This window comes from Dendrobates tinctorius, unplaced genomic scaffold (assembly GCF_039654945.1).
Source record: "Dendrobates tinctorius isolate UK_male_01 unplaced genomic scaffold, ASM3965494v1 ptg000003l, whole genome shotgun sequence".
Classification (NCBI taxonomy): Eukaryota; Metazoa; Chordata; class Amphibia; order Anura; family Dendrobatidae; genus Dendrobates; species Dendrobates tinctorius.
Window position 1 is genome coordinate 85,516,662 of NW_027361671.1, and position 18,926 is coordinate 85,535,587.

General features: G+C 41.9%; 2 protein-coding genes and 1 long non-coding RNA gene across 10 annotated transcripts in view; 2 read left to right on the forward strand and 1 right to left on the reverse strand.

Moving 5' to 3' along the window:
• Positions 1 to 10,614, forward strand: part of DUSP18 (dual specificity phosphatase 18) — a 33,928-nt gene extending 23,314 nt beyond the window's left edge. For 3 of the 5 annotated variants that reach the window (XM_073558249.1, XM_073558114.1, XM_073558193.1), the window contains 2 exons: positions 8,288 to 8,365; positions 9,969 to 10,614. In XM_073558249.1, the coding sequence (XP_073414350.1) occupies positions 8,312 to 8,365; positions 9,969 to 10,562 (648 nt within the window). In that variant the 5' untranslated portion in view covers positions 8,288 to 8,311 and the 3' untranslated portion in view covers positions 10,563 to 10,614. Of the gene's footprint in view, positions 1 to 8,287; positions 8,394 to 9,968 lie in introns of all 5 variants that reach the window. The other 2 variants (XM_073558265.1, XM_073558256.1) reach the window with 1 other exon arrangement.
• LOC141068522 (uncharacterized) overlaps positions 1 to 18,926 on the forward strand; it is a 78,567-nt gene that overhangs the window by 8,083 nt on the left and 51,558 nt on the right. The gene's annotated exons all lie outside the window — the stretch shown is intronic.
• LOC141068106 (synergin gamma-like) overlaps positions 1 to 18,926 on the reverse strand; it is a 30,705-nt gene that overhangs the window by 3,060 nt on the left and 8,719 nt on the right. Inside the window, exons 4-7 of one of the 4 annotated variants that reach the window (XR_012226492.1) lie at positions 13,945 to 14,105; positions 12,233 to 12,340; positions 2,640 to 2,739; positions 1,130 to 1,264 (exon numbers count right to left, since the gene is read on the reverse strand). Coding sequence is in view for 3 of the 4 variants with exons in the window: in XM_073558278.1 (XP_073414379.1) it covers positions 10,845 to 10,988; positions 12,233 to 12,340; positions 13,945 to 14,105 (413 nt within the window). In the remaining variant the exon portion in view is untranslated. Of the gene's footprint in view, positions 1 to 1,129; positions 1,265 to 2,639; positions 2,740 to 9,944; positions 10,989 to 12,215; positions 12,341 to 13,944; positions 14,106 to 18,926 lie in introns of those variants that run through there. The other 3 variants (XM_073558290.1, XM_073558278.1, XM_073558300.1) reach the window with 3 other exon arrangements.

Here is an 18,926-nt window from a genome sequence, read left to right on the forward strand (position 1 = left end):
TTGTTTCTACCAAACAGTTCTACTTTGGTTTCATCAGACCATATGACATTCTCCCATTACTCTTCTGGATAATCCAAATGCTCTTTAGCAAACTTCAGACGGGCCCGGACGTGTACTGGCTTAAGCAGGGGGACACGTCTGGCACTTCAGGATCTGAGTCCCTGGCAGCGTAGTGTGTTACTGATGGTAGGCTTTGTTACGGTGGCCCCAGCTCTTTGTAGGTCATTCATTAGGTCCCCCCGTGTGGTTCTGAGATTTTTGCGCACCATTCTTATGATCATTTTGACCCCACGGGGTGAGATCTTGCGTGGAGCCCCAGATCGAGGGAGATTATTAGTTGTCTTGTATGTCTTCCATTTTCTTATTATTGCTCCCACAGTTGATTTCATCACGCCAAGCTGCTTGCCTATTGCAAATTCAGTCTTCCCAGCCTTGTGCAGAGCTACAATTTTGTTTCTGGTGTTCTTCGACAGCTCTTTGGTCTTCACCATAGTGGAGTTTGGAGTGTGACTGAGGTTGTGGACAGGTGTCTTTTATACTGATAACAAGTTCAAACAGGTGCCATTACTACAGGTAATGAGTGGAGGATAGAGGAGCCTCTTAAAGAAGAAGTTACAGGTCTGTGAGAGCCAGAAATCTTGTATGTTTTTAGGTGACAAAATACTTATTTTCCACCATAATTTGCAAAATAAATCTTGCCAAATCAGACAAAGTGATTTTCTGGATTTGCTTTCTCATTTTGACTGTCATAGTTGTGGTCTACCTATGATGTCAATTACAGGCCTCTCTCATCTTTTTAAGTGGGAGAACTTGGTGACTGACTAAATACTTTTTTCCCCACTGTAGTTCAAACCCAAAAGCTTTCAAATTGGATTTTAGTCCTACTTCTTTTACAGCAGCTTCATCTCCTTGGCTGGAAAGGACTGTGTAAGAAGAATGACCTCTCTTTATGTAAGGGGTTAACACAGGGAGTTGTGGTGGTCACTGTGTTGCCTGTCCTGTGAAGACGGTGAGATAAAGCGATACCTTTTTCTACATTTTTTTCTTTTTCAGGAAACTGCCTGAAAAGCCTATCAGAAAATGCTGAAAGGAATGAACTTATGCATTTCTTTGTAAAAAAATGACTTACTGTGCACTTGTTCGGGTTTTTATAAGTCTTTTAACCACATCAGATTTCTAAAAACGACAAGCAGTTAAAGTGACGTGACCATTCTTCAGGCATTTGTCGTTTGGAAGATACTCTCGAGAATTCCGGAATTCCATTCTGCGGGAAAATCGTATTTTAAATTCCCGCGATTTTCCCACGGAAAAACTAGCGATTTGCAAGCGTAATTAGCTTGCAGAATGCTAGCGTTTTCCAAGTGATCTGTAGCATCGCTTGGCGAACTGATTGACAGGTTGGTCACACTCGTCAAACATAGTGTTTGACGAGTGTGACTAACTTTTTACTATTGAGGCTGCCTATGCAGCATCAGTAGTAAAAAGATCTAATGTTAAAAATAAAAAATGGTGTTATATTCGCCTTCCGGCGTCCCGCGCAGCCTTCCCGGGCCTCAGAGATGCTTCCATTCCCAGTAATGCCTTGCGAGACCTTTGATGACATCGCGGTCTCGCGATACTGTAGCGATCTCACGAGGAATAGGGACCGCTACATTATCGCGAGACCGCGACATCATCAAAGGTCTCGCAAGGTATCACTGGGAAAGGAAGCATCGCTGAGGCCCAGGAAGGCTGTGCGGGATGCCAGGAGGTGAATATAACACCATTTTTTATTTTTTAGTCTATTTTTTACAGGGATATGGTACCCACAGCCCGGAGGACAGTCTCCTCTCCTCCGGACCGTGGGTACCATCCGCAAATGTTCTGCTTACTTTTCGCATGGTAGGCACAACCACATGCGGGGAAGTAAGTGGAACAATGCAATCCTATGGGCACGGGATCGCCGCGATTCCGCAAAATAATGAGCAGGCTGCATATATTTTTCCGCGATGCGATTCCGCCGCGGGAAAATCCGCAGCATTAGCATAGCATTGCGGAATCCCATAGGATTGCATGGGATGCTGTTTTTTTGCGTTTTAGCTGCACAATCACGCGTTAAAAAGCGCAGTGAAAATGCAAAAAAACCGTGACGTGTGAACGCAGCCTTACAGTACAGGTCAATAGGAAAGCTCAAAAGATGCCTGGACATCTTTAGGCTTAGTTTGTCATAATTTTTGCTTAAAAAACACTATCAGTTTCTTTATTATTCAATAGAGTGAAAAATATGACCAGAATCAACAATAAACACGATGTCACAATAACTATGGGAAAGCCACCCACCCCCAGCCCCCTCATACTTGAAAAAAACCATCACCGGCCGAAACTGTAAAAAAAATGGTTAGAAACGGACAAAAAACTGTCACAAAAACCGCTTTAGGGAAAAAAGTTCCGTAAAGCGTCTTCTACTTGAAAAATTCGACTGATTCTCCTGAGTTTAAAATATGTTGTGTGGAAAACATGTAGATTTTCTATTTAGGCCATATCACCCAGCCTCAGTGTGAAGTTTACTTATGTCATTGGACATTTTTGTTTGTGATAAGAGGGAGATTTTTGGGATAGTTCTAAGGTTACCTAGAAAAACGAAATGTGACCTGCCTTACCTTCAGCTCCAGCATTCTCCTTGCACAGGTATTATCACGAGTTATTACTTTGGCGAGATGGGTTTTTGGCACAACACCTCGCTCGGAGTTGGTTATCAAGCTGAATTGTGTAAAAAGAGAGAGCAGGGTGTATGAGAAATGCCGGGGAAAAATATGCTATTTAGGCATCTAAACATTAGAATCAGGGCTGTGGAGTCGGTAAGCCAAACCTCAATTTCTCTGACTCCGACTCCACAGCACTGGTCACTACTGAGCATGGACATGAAGTGCAGCACAGATTCATCTCATCTATGACCCCACAGCACTGGTCACTACTGAGCATGGACATAAAGTGCAGCACAGATTCATCTCCACTACTACTCCACAGCACTGGTCACTACTGAGCATGGACATAAAGTGCAGCACAGATTCATCTCATCTACGACCCCACAGCACTGGTCACTACTGAGCATGGACATAAAGTGCAGCACAGATTCATCTCATCTACGACCCCACAGCACTGGTCACTACTGAGCATGGACATAAAGTGCAGCACAGATTCATCTCATCTACGACCCCACAGCACTGGTCACTACTGAGCATGGACATAAAGTGCAGCACAGATTCATCTCATCTATGACCCCACAGCACTGGTCACTACTGAGCATGGACATAAAGTGCAGCACAGATTCATCTCATCTACGACTCCACAGCACTGGTCACTACTGAGCATGGACATAAAGTGCAGCACAGATTCATCTCATCTACGACCCCACAGCACTGGTCACTACTGAGCATGGACATAAAGTGCAGCACAGATTCATCTCATCTACGACCCCACAGCACTGGTCACTACTGAGCATGGACATAAAGTGCAGCACAGATTCATCTCATCTATGACCCCACAGCACTGGTCACTACTGAGCATGTACATAAAGTGCAGCACAGATTCATCTCAACTAAAAGCTGAGATCCTTAGATCAGGAACAGAACAGCCATTTATAGGACATTTCATAACTTTCCCAAATTCTTATCAAAAGATTTACAGCCCATCCTGCATTGAACTACTGTACCCAATTTATTATATATTTTAAGAGTTGGTCCATTTTATACCAACTCCATCAAAATGGACAGAGTCCACAGCCCTGGTTAGAACACAGGCGGAGGCTGGTAAATGGGTTTGATGATTTGAACAATTCCTGCTTCGACAGTAAGTTGACCATTAGCCCATTCACCACTTTGTGTTTTTCCATTTTTGAGTTTCCGTTTTTTGTTCCCCTTTTTCCCAGAGCCATAACTTTTTTTATTTTTCTGTCAATATGGCTGTGTGAGGGCTTGTTTTTTGCAGGACGAGTTGTGCCATTGACACCATTGATTTTACCATATAATGTACTGGAAATTGGGGGAAAAAAATCAAAGTGCGGTGAAATTGCAAATAAAGTGCAATTCCAGAATTGTGTTGTTTTGTTTTTTTACCATGTTCATTAAACACTAAAACTGATGTGCCATTATGATTCTTCAGGTCCCTACAAGTTCGTAGATACCAAACATGATTACGTTCTTTTATATTTGTGTGGAAAAAAAAATCCAGTTTCTCAAAAAAAAAAAAAAAAAAAGTCACGATTTTCTGAGACCTGTGGCGTCTCCATTTTTTGTAATCTGGAGCTGGCCGAGGGCGTATTTTTTGCGTGCCAAGCTGACGTTTTATTGATACCATTTTGGTGTAGATTTTAATGCAATGTTGCGGCGACCAAAACAACATTAATTCTGCCGTTTTGACTTTTTTTCTCATTACATCGTTTACCGATCAGATTCATTCTTTTTATATATTGACAGATTGGGCAATTCTTAACACAGCAATACCAAATATGTTTTTTTTAATTGTTTTATTTTGAATGAGGGGTGATTTCAACTTTTATATTTTTTTTTATTTTATATTTTTAAAAATTTTTTTTTACTTTACACTGCTTTCAATAGTCTCCCTGGGAGACTGGAAGCTATGATCATCCGTTCGGCTGTGCTACATACAGCAGGACTGGGCAGCGCTTATAGCTATCCGGCAATGACAACCTGCAGACTCCGTGTTGTCATGCCAACCCATTAGCGACCCACGGTCATGTGACACGAACGCCGATGGGCGGGATTAGTGACACTCTTCCGCCCGTGCATGTTAAATGCTCCTGTCAGAGATTGTCAGCGGCATTTAACATGTTAACAGCCTCGGGTGGTTTGTGATTTCACCTGCAGTTGTTAGGGGGACATGTCAGCTGATGTGGTGGAAAACACGGATATTACTTACCAGTAATGTGTTTTTTTGTAACCCATGATGGCACCATGAGGGTATCCGCCCTTCAATGACAGGAAACCTTCAAGATAAAAAGGGCGGCTCCTCTCTCCTCATCAGATGGTTTACAGAGCAACGAGAGGTAACTCCCAGGTTAATGTAAACACACAAATCATATGCCTAACTCCATATTCATCCTGAACCATAAACGCCAAAGAAAAAAGGGTGTATGACAACATGAAGATCCACCGAATATTAACAGGGAATATAAGGGTGCCGTCATGGGTTATGAAAAAACACATTACCGGTAAGTAATATCCGTGTTTTTCAGTCACCCTTGATGGCACCGGAGATTTATTATATTAGGGACCACAGCCTGCAGCACCCTTCTCCCGAAGGTGAGGTTAGAGGAGGCAGATAGGTCCAGCCTGTAGTACTTAAAGAAGGTGGATGGAGAGGACCGTGTGGCTGCCTTACAGATTTGGTCTATGGAGACGTCTGCTTTCTCCGCCCAGGATGTTGCCATGGCTCTTGTAGAATGGGTCTTTAGACCTTCAGGAATGGCCCTGCCTTCAATGACATAAGCTGTTTTTGAAATGTACCAGTAGCTGCTGCATTTTCCACCCTTGGCTTATAAGCGAGTCAATAAGTTTTCCCAGTTTTTTTGTGGCAAAATTGGGGGGGGGATCGGCTTATACATGAGTATATACGGTATTCTATGAAAATTTGTTCTCCAAGCGTCAAATAGCACTCTGTCCCTTCTGAATCTCACTGTGTGGCTAAACAATACTGGACAGGCACATTTGGGGTATTGCCACGTTCAACAGAAATTGTGCAACGCATTTTGGTGCTATATTTACCCATTTCCCTGTGAGAAAATGTAATATTTTGGGCAAAATCTATTTTATTGTGATAATAATGTAATTATTTTTCTTCACTGCCAATGTTGGTCACTTATGGGGGTGTTCAGTTGTTCTGGCATATCCAGGGGCTCTTACAGCGGATCATGGCACCCGCGAACCATAACCGCAAAATCTGCACCCAAACATGCCACTCCTTGCCTTCCGAGCTTTCCACTGTGCTATTTTTTCCCATTAGCCTTTATAGAAATTAAAAACTTGGAGCTAAAGCTAAATTTTAGTGGTAAAAATGTAATTATTCTTCACCGCCCAATGGTATAAAATTATGTGAGGCACATGTGGTGTTAACATGCTCACTGTACCCCTTGATGAATTTATTGGAGGGTGTACTTTGTAAAATGTGGTCACTTATGGCTGGGTTCAGCTGTTCTGGCTCCTCAGGGGCTCTGGTAATGTGACATGGTACCCTCCATGTCATATTCCAGCAAAATCTGAACTCCAATATGACGCTTCTGAATTTTGCACTGTGCCTCACAAGCAGTTTTCGACCACATATGGTGTATTGACGTACTGAGGAGAAATTGCACAACAAATGGTACATTTAATTATCTTCTATTATCCCTTTTGAAAATTTGAAACTTGGTGCCAAAGCAACATTTTAGTTGAAAAAAATATAATTTTTCCATTTATTCAGCCCAATGTTATACAATTCTGTGAATCACCTGAGAGTTAAAAATGCTCACTAACACCTAGATGAATTCCTTCAGAGGTGTACTTTACAAAATGGGGTCACTTATTGGGGTTTCTGCTGTTTTAGCCTGCAGGGGCTCTTCCAATGTGACAAGGCATCAGCAATCTATTCCAGCCAAAATTACACTCCGAAATTCAATTGGCGCTCCCTCCCTTCTGATCCCTGCTGTGTGCAAAAACAGTAATTTTCCCCCACATACGGTGTATCAGTTGTACTCGAGAGAAATTGCACAACAACTAATACTGTCCATTTTTGTTGTTACCCTAGTGAAAATGAAAAATTTGGGGCTTTTTAATTTTCACGGCACCCCCAGTAGCCAAGAACCTGGAGATTTTCTGACGTTGGGGGGCACTATACACATTTCTCAGGGCTGTTAAAAAGCGGCGCTGAGGAATAAGTACCCTTAACAGCCACCATTAAAAGTCTTAGCTTGTCGTTAAGGGCATAAAAACCTTAAAGTTTGTACACTGCAAAATTTTCAAATTTGTAAAATTTTCATTAATCATATTGACCAATATTTATCATTAAGATGAAGTACAATGTGTCACGAACAAAAAACAGTCTCCAAATCACTGGGATATGTGACACCGGCCAGGAAAGTGAAAACAGACTTGAGGTATCCTCGCATGAGCATGGCTTTTGCTATTAGATCAGTTTTATTAAATTACTGATCTGTGAAAATTAAACATTTGCAGTTGTGTAGTTTTTCATGACCTCATGTAACATTAGTCATTAGAATAGTCACTATTGATTCAGACAGACTTTTTCCCCTAAATAATTTGATCAAATTGCCATTTTTTTTCCCCAAAAACATTTTATGGCTTCACATACATCTTGCTTTGGTGGCCTAAGGCTGTGTGCACACGCTGCGGATTTTGCTGCGGTTCCGCAGCGGATTTGGCCGCTGCGGACCCGCAGCAGTTTTTGCTGCGGTGTACAGTACCATGATTCCCTATGGGAATCAAAAACCGCAATGCAGACGGTGCGGAATCTTCCGCGCGGATTATCTGCGGTTTTCACCATTGAGGAGATGAAAAAACGCAGAGCAATCCGCAGGTAAAACCGCAGGTATTTTGACCTGCGGATTTTACAAAATCCGCGCGGATGAATCCGCACCTAATCCGCAGCGTGTGCACACAGCCTAACACCTTGTATTGTACAATCTTGCAGTGTGGAAGAAAAGCTGAACTTTGGTATCCTGAATAATGCAGCAAAAAAAAACAACAAAAATGCAGAAAAAGCTTTACTGCCACAAGAGCAGGTTTTGCCAGCAGAAAAATAAATGGCAAAATAGCAACATGTGAACATAACCTTACTAAAAGTAAAACTGTGTGCTGGTATCATAAGTAGCAAAAAATCTAATGGAGTATCTTTGGCACAACTATTAGGAAAACATGCCTTCCTTGCTATTTGTTCTGAGCTCTGTATAGTAGCCTTCGCCTGAAGAAGGTAGCGCCTCAATCACAGGGACATAGGAGAATTTTGGTATGGGATTCTTCCAATACATATTATCTTGTACCTTATTTTCAATCATGTTTAGGCACTTTATATTTCTCTCCAAATGTGGTGGATCATTTTGAGCTGATATGAATAGTGATTCTACTCCCTTCACTTTGATCGTTCCAGATACTATGTATTGGCACCACCACTTAGCTGATCCTTATGCACATGCACCTTATACATTCTATATATTCTATGCATTGGGTTTTACTCTGTATATATGATATTTTATATGATAATGCTAACAAGACTGTGCTTCATTTTACATTTGCAGGCCAGAATTTGTACCTCTTGAAGTATGGTGGTATTGAGGAATGTCTCACCCTCGCTGCATGTCTGGATGATGACTTTTGTGAGTAATGGAAGAAAAAAATAATTCCGTGAGTTCCGCTTTTTTTATATTGCTTATATCTGATTATTGTAAGTGGAGCACGACCGTTATCAACTCCCTGAGGACTTTATTTTTGTCTAAATAGAGCTCCGTCCCCTTTTGTCTGTGACTGATTGTCTTGATAAATGTGCCCCAGTATTTAGCAGTATGGTACAAACCTGTACAACATTGGCCCGTCCGTGCATTTTCTTGTGCAAAAAGTTACTGTTGGGTCTGTAGATTCCTCAAGTGATGACATTTGAAGGTCAGGAAAGGAAAGTTTGGGTCAGATATAAAGTAGACAAGGCTGCACATAATGGAGGGATGACTCTATAAACAGCTGTGGTAAGGTGTCGTCAGTGGGATTGTGACATCACCATAGTGTCATTGGAAGTTGCCGGGCAGTTAAATAGAATTCCACCGGGCGCACTTGTAGAACCAACCTGGACTAAGAACATTCATCACTAACATCTCTACGCCGGTAATACTCGCATATCAGTCATATTATAATAACTGCTGTATCTTCTCCATTAGCTATTATACTATGACCTACAGGGGTTTTCAGATGTCTGCTCCAAGACAATCTCTTAGCCCACGTTCACACGTTTGGTCAGTATTTCACATCAGTATTTGTAACCCAAAACCAGAAGTTGAAAAATCAGAGGAAAAGTATAATAGAAACATGTCACCACTCCTGTATTTATCCTGGTTTTGGCTTACAGATACTGCCAAAAACCGAACGTGTGAACATGGCCTTAGAGGGAGTTGGGTTTTCATGCACTTTCTTATCCCTTATAACATCGATATGATATACTCAGTCCTGTTATGTTGGAACTCGTTGGTTGTAATATTCTTAGAATTTATGTTAAAAGGATTAGCCCACGAACAGCTGTGGATAATGGGTAAGTGCAGCTGGGGGTCTGAACCCTGGTAATCGCTCCAATCACAAAGACCCCAAGACCCCATCATAAAGAGGATGAAGTGAGTTTGTCATTAGGTGAAAACTGGACAGTTTTGTTCTCATCATCAGAGTAATTTTGTTTTTTTTTGTTTTTTTAATGAGCCATTCGGTTCCAGAGATACAGCCTTTTTATTTAGTGCTGATTTTTATGGCCTTTACCAAAGGAGCGTGCCTCGGAGGGTAACTCGGCAGAGCAGCCTAAAGACCTGGACTCCAGCAACTCTTGTGAGAAACACTCTTTTGATAAAGACCAAAGAAATTAGCACTAAATAAAAAGGCTCATAATTCTGGAAAAATATGGCAGGTTAAAAAAAAAAAGACCTGAAATACTCGGGAGCAGCAGGAATAAAATAAAAGCTAGAACTGTCCGCTGCTGACCTGGTGACAGGACCTCTTTAAATGCAGTGATAGTGCCCGTGCGTAACTATCACTCTGATCACTGGCTATGAGAACGATGGAGTCGGCCATGTCCAGCTATCAGGTATCTCTGTCCCATATAGGTGTGAAATGCTGGTCATGAGCTAACCCCTTCTAGTGTTTAATTAGGATAATGGCTGTTGCATTGCGCATAAATTTTATCTAAAATAATACATATATTGATACATTTCAGTGTATTTATTATAGCTGAATAGATTCCATGGTGGTTGCAACATCAAAGTAAAGACGAAAAAGCCTTGTGTGAAAAGAAGAAGAATGTCAATATCTGGGTTTAGCAAAGTAACTGACCACCTGTTCCTGAGCAATGCAGCAGCGGCAAGCAAGGCAACCTTACTCACTGGCCACGATATTACATGTGTCATTAATGTCTCACTGGAATGCTCAGCATTTGTCATCCCTTATTTGGAGTATCTACATTTCCCTGTTGCCGACCTACCAGAAACCCCCTTGTATGATAATTTTCAAGCCGTATCCCATAAGATCAAAGAAGTAGCTGTGGCTGGAGGCCGGACACTCATCTATTGTGCAGCAGGTATCAGCAGATCTCCTACACTCTGCCTGGCTTATCTAATGGAGCATCACGGACTCTCCCTGCTGGCTGCACACACTCACTTAAAACAATGCCGGCCAATTATCCGTCCTAACATTGGCTTCTGGAAACAACTGATTGCCTATGAATTGTACTTATTTGGTAAAAATACAGTCCAAATCATTGATTCTCCTATCGGATGTATTCCAGACATTTATGAGAATGAAGCCAAGAACATGGTTCCATTCTGAAGACAAGTATAGATCAAATAAAATGGCAGCAAAGTATAAGGTTTATATTTTATATGTGTTTTGTATTGGTGTGGTTCTGAGTTAATTGCCCTGATTTTCTGACAATGTGCATAAATGAATGGTGCTCAGCCTCCGTTTTATTGATAAGAAACCTTCAACACCTTATTTGCACCATACTAAAATGACTGCTTAACCAAGTTATAATAAGGGAAAATAAATAATTTGCTCCTTGTGCCAGCTCCACAAAATCCCACGATCTTCATGTTGTCACAAGTCCTTGTTTCATTTTACACAAGCAGAACAGTTACTGTGACAAGCCAGGACGGGCAAAGTAGAGTCCACACAGTGCAGCCAAAAGTTGGCACAGCTGGGGTGGTAGGAGCGCCCTCCAATATTGAGCATGCTGGGTCTTACTTCAGATGGGAACTAGAACAAAATGAAGAAGAGACAAGCACTAAAAGTCTTATCTACTTAGAGAAGTTGTTTACAATGGCTTAAAAACGCAAGGAAATAAACAAATGGCAATAATAATTTGTACACCTTAGGCCTGTTTCACACATCAGTTTTTTCCCCGTCAGTCAAAATCCGCCAATTTTTGTAAAAAACGTATCTGCCAAAAAAGGGGCGGATGCATTTTTTTTCACCCTTAGACTTACATTAGTGGCGGCTCTTGACTGACGGTCGTCCGTCCCACCCGTTCTTTTACAGATCTGCCAAGATTTTAGCGGCTCCCGGGCGGATGAGACGGACACTGCAACGTTTTTTTTCTGTGACGGTCCACTATTTGCACCCTGAAATACCGTCTCGGGAGCCACAATAAATCAATCTCTCTCTCTGTCAAAGATATCGTAATCCTCTCTTTTGAAGTGAAGTTCTCACCACGTGATCTAGGCCCGCGCGATCTCTTACATGCCGTTATCCCGCGAGATCACGGCGATGGAAGCCAGCGCAATCTCGTTAATGGAGGTTCTCATCGATGCCCCATCTCTTAGTAATCCCGCGCCATCGTGGCGCTGGTAGCCCGCTCGATCTCGTTCATGTAGGTTCTCTTGCAGACCAGTGATATCGCGGCAATACTTTAAAGAGGCCGTGGTCACTTTAATTGACGCCGCTTTCCTCCTTCCACGGATCTGTAGTCCGCTGTCAGCCGTACTTCGCTGAACGGCGTCGGATCAGTTTTTTCTCCCTTTGGCGGATTTCAGCTGACCGCCGACTACGGATGTGTGAAAGAGGCCTTAAGCATGCCATATGGAAACATTTGGCAGAGATGGAGAGCCAGGAGTGTGTGTAACGCATACCCACCCTCCGGTCCTTCCTCAGAAACTGGCGAATCCTCGCAGCGCACAGTGCAAGTACAGGGGGAATGCATAAGTCTGCGGTGACATAGAAGGACTACAGATTTATCTATTTGGACCAGACAACCACTTTAAGGTGTTATCTGTGATTGTAACCATTTCTGTGATGATAATGAGACTTCTGAAAAAACTCATCTAAAGAACAGGAGGCGCGAGTGTTAAATAGCCCCGGAACATTGAGTAAATTGCAAGTTTACAATTTTTTTAATACAAAAAAAGCATTTCACACAAAAGCTTGATTTAAACAATAACAATTTCTGATTACATATTTTAATGTATATGAGAAAAAAATAAGCACCTGTCTAGGTCATTTACCTCCTCTACTGGTTTGTCTAGCAGACAAACTCCACAACAACTCTGAAGACAAGGACCTGGGTCTGAAGACGCTGTTTCAGCTGCAGAATCTAAAGCCGATTGTGAGGGCTGCAAAAGTGAAGCAAATTATACATTTAAGGGGTCAGATGAAGTAAGTCACCTGCTTCCCGCATGTGATACATAAACACAAATGTCTCAAGTGTCATTATTAGACTAACAGTGGTTGATAAATGTGGAGCAAATCACCTGCGAGAGTGTTCAGAAGCCTCTTATGACAGTTTTAGGTAAATATTAAGAAATATGACCCACTCTACACAGCAGTTCTGGACGTAAAGAGAATTCTACTTCCAGTCTCCCATCAGCAAATCCCTAAAAAGTAAGGTCTATGGAAAGTGCCAAGCCAACTTAAGGAATGCTATAGGCCGTGTAATGCTCCTCTGGAAATTTAAATATACAAACCGCTTCTTTAGAGAGATAGGACCTCAACTGTAGAGCCACATATTGGAAGTAGCAGTCCTAAAAGTCAATAATCCTTTAATGAGAAATCTAACCTAGCCAAATCAAACTTCCTGTTTTGCACTTATGAGGAGCCAATGCCTGGAAACATATGCCTGCAAACGGAGTGTCTGGAATGGCTTTTAGAATTGCTACCTCCATTAAGTGGAACAAGCGTTCTAGTCCTCTTCCTATCGGATGAGAATATTGGCTTTCAGAAATGTAACACGTTAACGTAGTTCAGCAGTTCACATCCTTTTACTGGAAAGAATTGTGTAGCTCTTGTTTGAAGTCATGTAAGACTAGTTACACTTTATGTCTCTACCTCCTTTGGGTTTCCATCTGTAGCCCAGAGAATTGGGATTTGGACGAAACCCCAACTGAGCCATTGAGGGTTATGCCACATTCATACATCTGTCTTTCGCAGTCCAAGTACAGACTGCATGGGCGGTCTGCGGGTCAAGCTCATATTCCTATGAGGCTGTTGAGTTCGAGTCAAGAGACCCCTAAACAGACAGAGTATCACAGCATCTGCACTTGGATCGTGACACATGGATGTGTGAATGTGGTATAATGAAGCAAAAAGTCCAAGATCGGCAACTCTGGACTCCATTTGACCTTTTTTTCCTTGTGGTCTCCATCTTTTATGTCTAACACTACAGTCTGTAGCCTATGCTCTATAAAACTATGCATGGATAACCATCTTTAATTTGTTAATGGGCTCTAACGGCAAAGAAGAAGAAAACTGATTTTCTCAAAAGACCTTTTATAGTTAGAGGAATTAGTCAAGGACGTTTGCAGGTTCATTGTGCAGGGAGCTGCTATAAGGACTTTCAAGTGAGCAGGTTAAAACCCATTAATCACAAAGTGTCAGATCTAATCTTTATCCATCACTACTTATGGGAACGGCTTTTTAAGTGTTTAGATCAGTCGTTCCCAAACTCCAGTCCTCGCGGACCCCAACAGGTCATGTTTTCAGGATTTCCATAGTGTTACACATGTGGGAAAATTCCTGATGCCTTGATGATACTTCCATCACCTGTGAAATACTAAGGAAATCCTGAAAACATGACCTGTTGGGGTCCACGAGGACTGGAATTTGGGAACCACAGGTTTAGACTAATACAAGCTCATTCACTAGAAGCAGATTGCATTGGTTTTATTCCCACAGCTAGTGTACTGTCCTGTACATGGTGTCATGTTGGAGCTGTTCTCACCAGAGTCTGTAACAAGCTTGGGCAAATAGACAGAAAGGCTTGTAGATTATTCCACGATAGCTCGATATCTCTGAGGACAAGTCGTAATCGCTCACAGTCCATGTTACGCGCTCTCATCCCTCCTTCCATTCTCTTCGACAACCTGTAAACTTCTACTACGCCTGTAAAATAGTAATGTCACAGGTTTCATATACTCTGCCAAAAAGTTTAAAATTTCTCAAAATGATATTTTAATAGTTATTATTTAAAAAGTAATAAATGCAATAACGCAGCGTTAATTTACAGTCACATGATCGCTAGGCTGGGCTTTATATCGTGACGCAGGGATGTTTCGTAATTGGTCACGCATTCCTCTGCCGTCTGTGAGTGCGCAAGATATAAAATATTACTGCTCATGTCAGCGCCTCCCGTTCACACATTGGCTCCCCCCGAAATAATCACACATTACGGGACCATTCCTCTTGGCAGTGATGTGCCCTCTGAAAGAATTGTCACTATGAGGGTGGTCTTTCACAAGAAGGAAAATTAATTCGCTCAGTGAGACCATCCATTTTTTAGCAGCTGTACATGTATTTCTGTGGATGCTGCAAACAGTGAACAAAATGAAGAGATAAATACATAAAAGACATTGGTGGGTAAGGCTGGGTTCACATATAACTGATGAACATACTACCCAAGCCCACTTACCCCACTATGGAGAGGGCAACACTACATAACAGTAAGCCATATAGCTCACACGACATAAAAGTCGTATTTAGATCAAGAAGTGTTGTACAGAGACAAAATATATCAAAATCAATTCTTTATTATAACAGTATAAAATCATACATACTGTAAAGGTAAAAAGGTGCCTCAAGCCAAACAGAGGGAAAACAGCTGCAGTGAACACATATTGCATCGTTAGTATTATAATTTAATGGTCATTATTAAAAGATTAAAGCAACCAAAAGACAATAAATGCGAAGTCAGTACTATATATGAGAAATCAGGAAAGCATGGGAACAACTCAAATTAAGTATTATGATAGCTGCATAAAAAAAAACTTTGAATAGGGTATTCACAATCACCATTAAAATTGAATATCATAGAAGCCACAGTAGAATAATAAACTAAAATCCTCAAAAAATTAGGGTGAATATACTAATTTGTTCAGACACTGTAGATACCATTGTGTCCCTGATAGCCTGTGAAATAATTGGCATTCAAGATAAACAAAAAAATTGCCCACGCCTGCTGATTGCTGGTGTTGCCCATGATATAAATACAACAGACAGGTAACGTGCCTATAGCAGCAAATAGTTAAAGGAAAATTCCCCTTCATATAGTGTTTCTATCTGAATGTTCTGATGCAACATACTCTACACCCTCTATGGAAAAAGTTAGATAAATTGTCTACACTCGACAAGCTGGGAAAACAACATATTACCTGTGGATGGAAATCACAGCTGACACATGAATGGTGGCTGAACACTGTCTCCCCTCACCCCGACGCGCGTTTTCCATCAGAACACTGTTCAGATAGAAATAGTATATGAAGTAGACTACAGTATTAGATGTTCCATCAGAATACTATTCAGATAGAAACAGTGGAGGATCTTCCTTTAACCCCTTCCCGACTTGTGACACAGCGTAGGCGTCATGAAAGTCGGTGCCAATCCGACTCATGACGCATATGCTGTGTCATGACTTCAAAGTCCCTCTGCGGGTCGGGTGACCAGGGTCAATGCAAGGTCACCCAACCCGCAGACACAGGGGGCTTTGTACTTCACCACAGGGCGCGTGGCTTCGCCCCCACGTGGCTACGATCGCTCTGATTGGCTGTTTCACTTTTAACAGCCAATCAGAGCAATAGTAATATTTCATCAATGAAATTTGAAATATTACAAACCAGCCATGGCCGATACTGCAGTAGCATCGGACATGACTGGAGACCGTTATCTGACCCCCCCCACACCGGTTATCTGCCCCCCGCTACTGAATGACAGCGGCAATGTGCCGCCGCTGTCATCATCTGCTCCCCCCGCCTTCCCTCGGCTCCCCCACGGGCTTCCGATCACCCCCCCGGTACCTTCCGAGTGCCGCTATCGCTCCCGGTGTCCCACGGTCCCGGATCATGGGCGCCGCCATCTTGAAAAATGGCGGGTGCATGCACAGTGCGCCCGCTCGAATCTGCGGCTGCAGATTCCATTCATTCATTTTGATCACTCTCACAGTGATCAAACTGAAATAAAAAGTAAATAAACCCCCCGTTTATCACCCCCATTGGTAGGCACAACTAATAAAATAAAGAAAATATTTTTATTTTTCCATTAGGGTTAGAATTAGGGTTAGAGTTGCAATTAGGGTTAGGGTGGAATTAGTGTTAGGGTTGGAATTGGTTAAGATTAGAGTTAGGGGTGTGTTGGGATTAGGGTTAGGCTTGTGGTTAGGGTTGGGATTAGGGTTAGGGATGTTTTGGGGTTAGGGTTGGAGATAGAATTGAGGAGTTTCCACTGTTTAGGCACATCAGGGGGTCTCCAAACGCGACATGGTGCCACCATTGATTCCAGCCAATTTTGCATTCAAAAAGTCAAACGGTGCTCCCTCCTTTCCAAGCCCCGACATGTGCCCGAACAGTGGTTTACCCCAAAATATGGGGTATCAGCGTACTCAGGAAAAATTGCACAACAACTTTTGGGGACTAATTTCTCCTGTTACCCTTGGGAAAATAAAAAATTGGGGGCTAAAAAATTATTTTTGTGGAAAAAAATTATTTTTTCATTTTCACATCTCTGCGTTATAAACTTCTGTGAAGCACTTGGGGGTTCAAAGTGCTCACCAGACATCTAGATAAGTTCCTTGGAAGGTCTAGTTTCCAAAATGGGGTCACTTGTCAGGGTTTCCACTGTTTAGGCACATCAGGGGCTCTGCAAACATAACGACGAACGCAGACCATTCCATCAAAGTCTGCATTTCAACACGTCACTACTTCCATTCCGAGCCCTGACGTGTGCCGAAACAATGGTTCCCCCCACATATGGGGTACCAGCGTACTCAGGACAACAACTTTTGGGGTCCAATTTCTCCTGTTACCCTTGTGAAAATAAAAAATTGCAAGCTAAGAAAATCATTTTTTGAGGAAAAAAAATGATTTTTTATTTTCACGGCTCTACGTTATAAACTTCTGTGAAGCACTTGGGGGTTCAAGGTGCTCACGACACATCTAGGTAAGTTCCTGGGGGGGGTCTAGTTTCCAAAATTAGGTCACATTTGGGGGGTTTCTACAGTTTAGGCACATCAGAGGCTCTGCAAATGTAACATGACGCCCGCAGACCATGCCATCAAAGTCAGCATTTCAAAATGTCTCTACTTTCCTTCCGAGTCCCGACGTGTGCCCATACAGAGAATCCCCCCCCCACATATGGGGTACCAGAGTACTCAGGACAAACTGTACAGCAACTTTTGGGGTCCACTTTCTCCTGTTACCCTTGTGAAAATAAAAAATTACGGATTAAAAAAATTTTTTTAGGAAAAAATTTTTTTATTTTAACGGCTCTGCGTTATAAACTTCTGTGAAGCACCTTGGGGTTCAAAGTGCTCATTATGCATCTAGATAAGTTCCTTGGGGGGTCTAGTTTCTAAAATGGGGTCACTTGTGGGGGAGCTCCAATGTTTGGGCACACAGGGGCTCTCGAAATGCGACATGGCAACGGCTAAATATTCCAGCATATTTTCCATTCAAAAAGTCAAATGGCGCTCCTTCCCTTCTGAGCCCTGCCATGCGCCCAAACAGTGGTTTAATACCACATATGAGGTATCAGTGTACTCAGGAGAAATTGACCAAGAAATTTTAGGATCCATTTTATCCTGATGCCCATGTGAAAATGAAAAAAATGATGCTAAAAAAAATTTTTGTTTTAAAAATTAAAATGTCCATTTTTTCCTTCCACGTTGCTTTAGTTCCTGTGAAGCACCTGAAGGGTTAATAATCTTCTAGAATGTAGTTTTGAGTAGCTTGAGGGGTGCAGTTTTTAGGCTATGTGCACATGCTGCGGTTTTTGCTGCGGTTTTGGCCCTGCGGAACCGCAGCAGTTCCGCAGACATGGTACAGTACCATGTAACCCTATGGGTTTTCAAAACCACTGTGCTCACGCTGCGGTTTTTTCTGCGCTCTTTTGCTGCGTTTTTTTTTCTGCAGCATGTCAATTGTTTCTGCGGATTCCGCTGCGGTTTCACACCTTTAACATAGTAGAGGTGTGAAACCGCAGGCCAAACCGCAGCAAAACCCGCAGGTGAATCTGCAGCGTGTGCACATAGCCTTAGAGTGGTGTCACTTTTGGGTATTTTCTGCCATATTGACCCCTCAAAGTGACTTCAAATGTGAGGTGGTCCCTAAAAAAAAATGGTTTTGTAAATTTTGTTGTAAAAATGAGAAATCACTTGGTCAACTTTTAACCCTTATAACTTCCTAACAAAAAAAAATTTGTTTCCAAAATTGTGCTGATGTAAAGTAGACATGTGAGAAATGTTATTTAGTAACTATTTTGTGTCACATAACTCTCTGGTTTAACAGAATAAAAATTCAAAATTTGAAAATTGCTAAATTTTCAAAATTTTTGCCAAATTTCTGATTTTTTTCACAAATAAACGCAAAAATTATCGACCTAAATTTACCAATAGCATGAAGCCCAATATGTCACGAAAAAACAATCTCAGAATCGCTAGGATGCGTTGAAGCGTTCCAGAGTTATTACCTCATAAAGGGACACTGGTCAGAATTGCAACAAATGGCCAGGTCATTAAGGTCAAAATAGGCTGGGTCATGGAGGGGTTAATGTGTATTTGCTACTATAGACACATTACCTGTCTGTTGTATTTATATCCTGGGCAACACCAAAAATCAGGCGTGGGCAATTTTTTTTTTTTTATCCTGAAAGCTAACGATTTCACAGGCTATCAGGGACACAATGGTGTCCATCTGAACAAATTAGTATATTCACCCT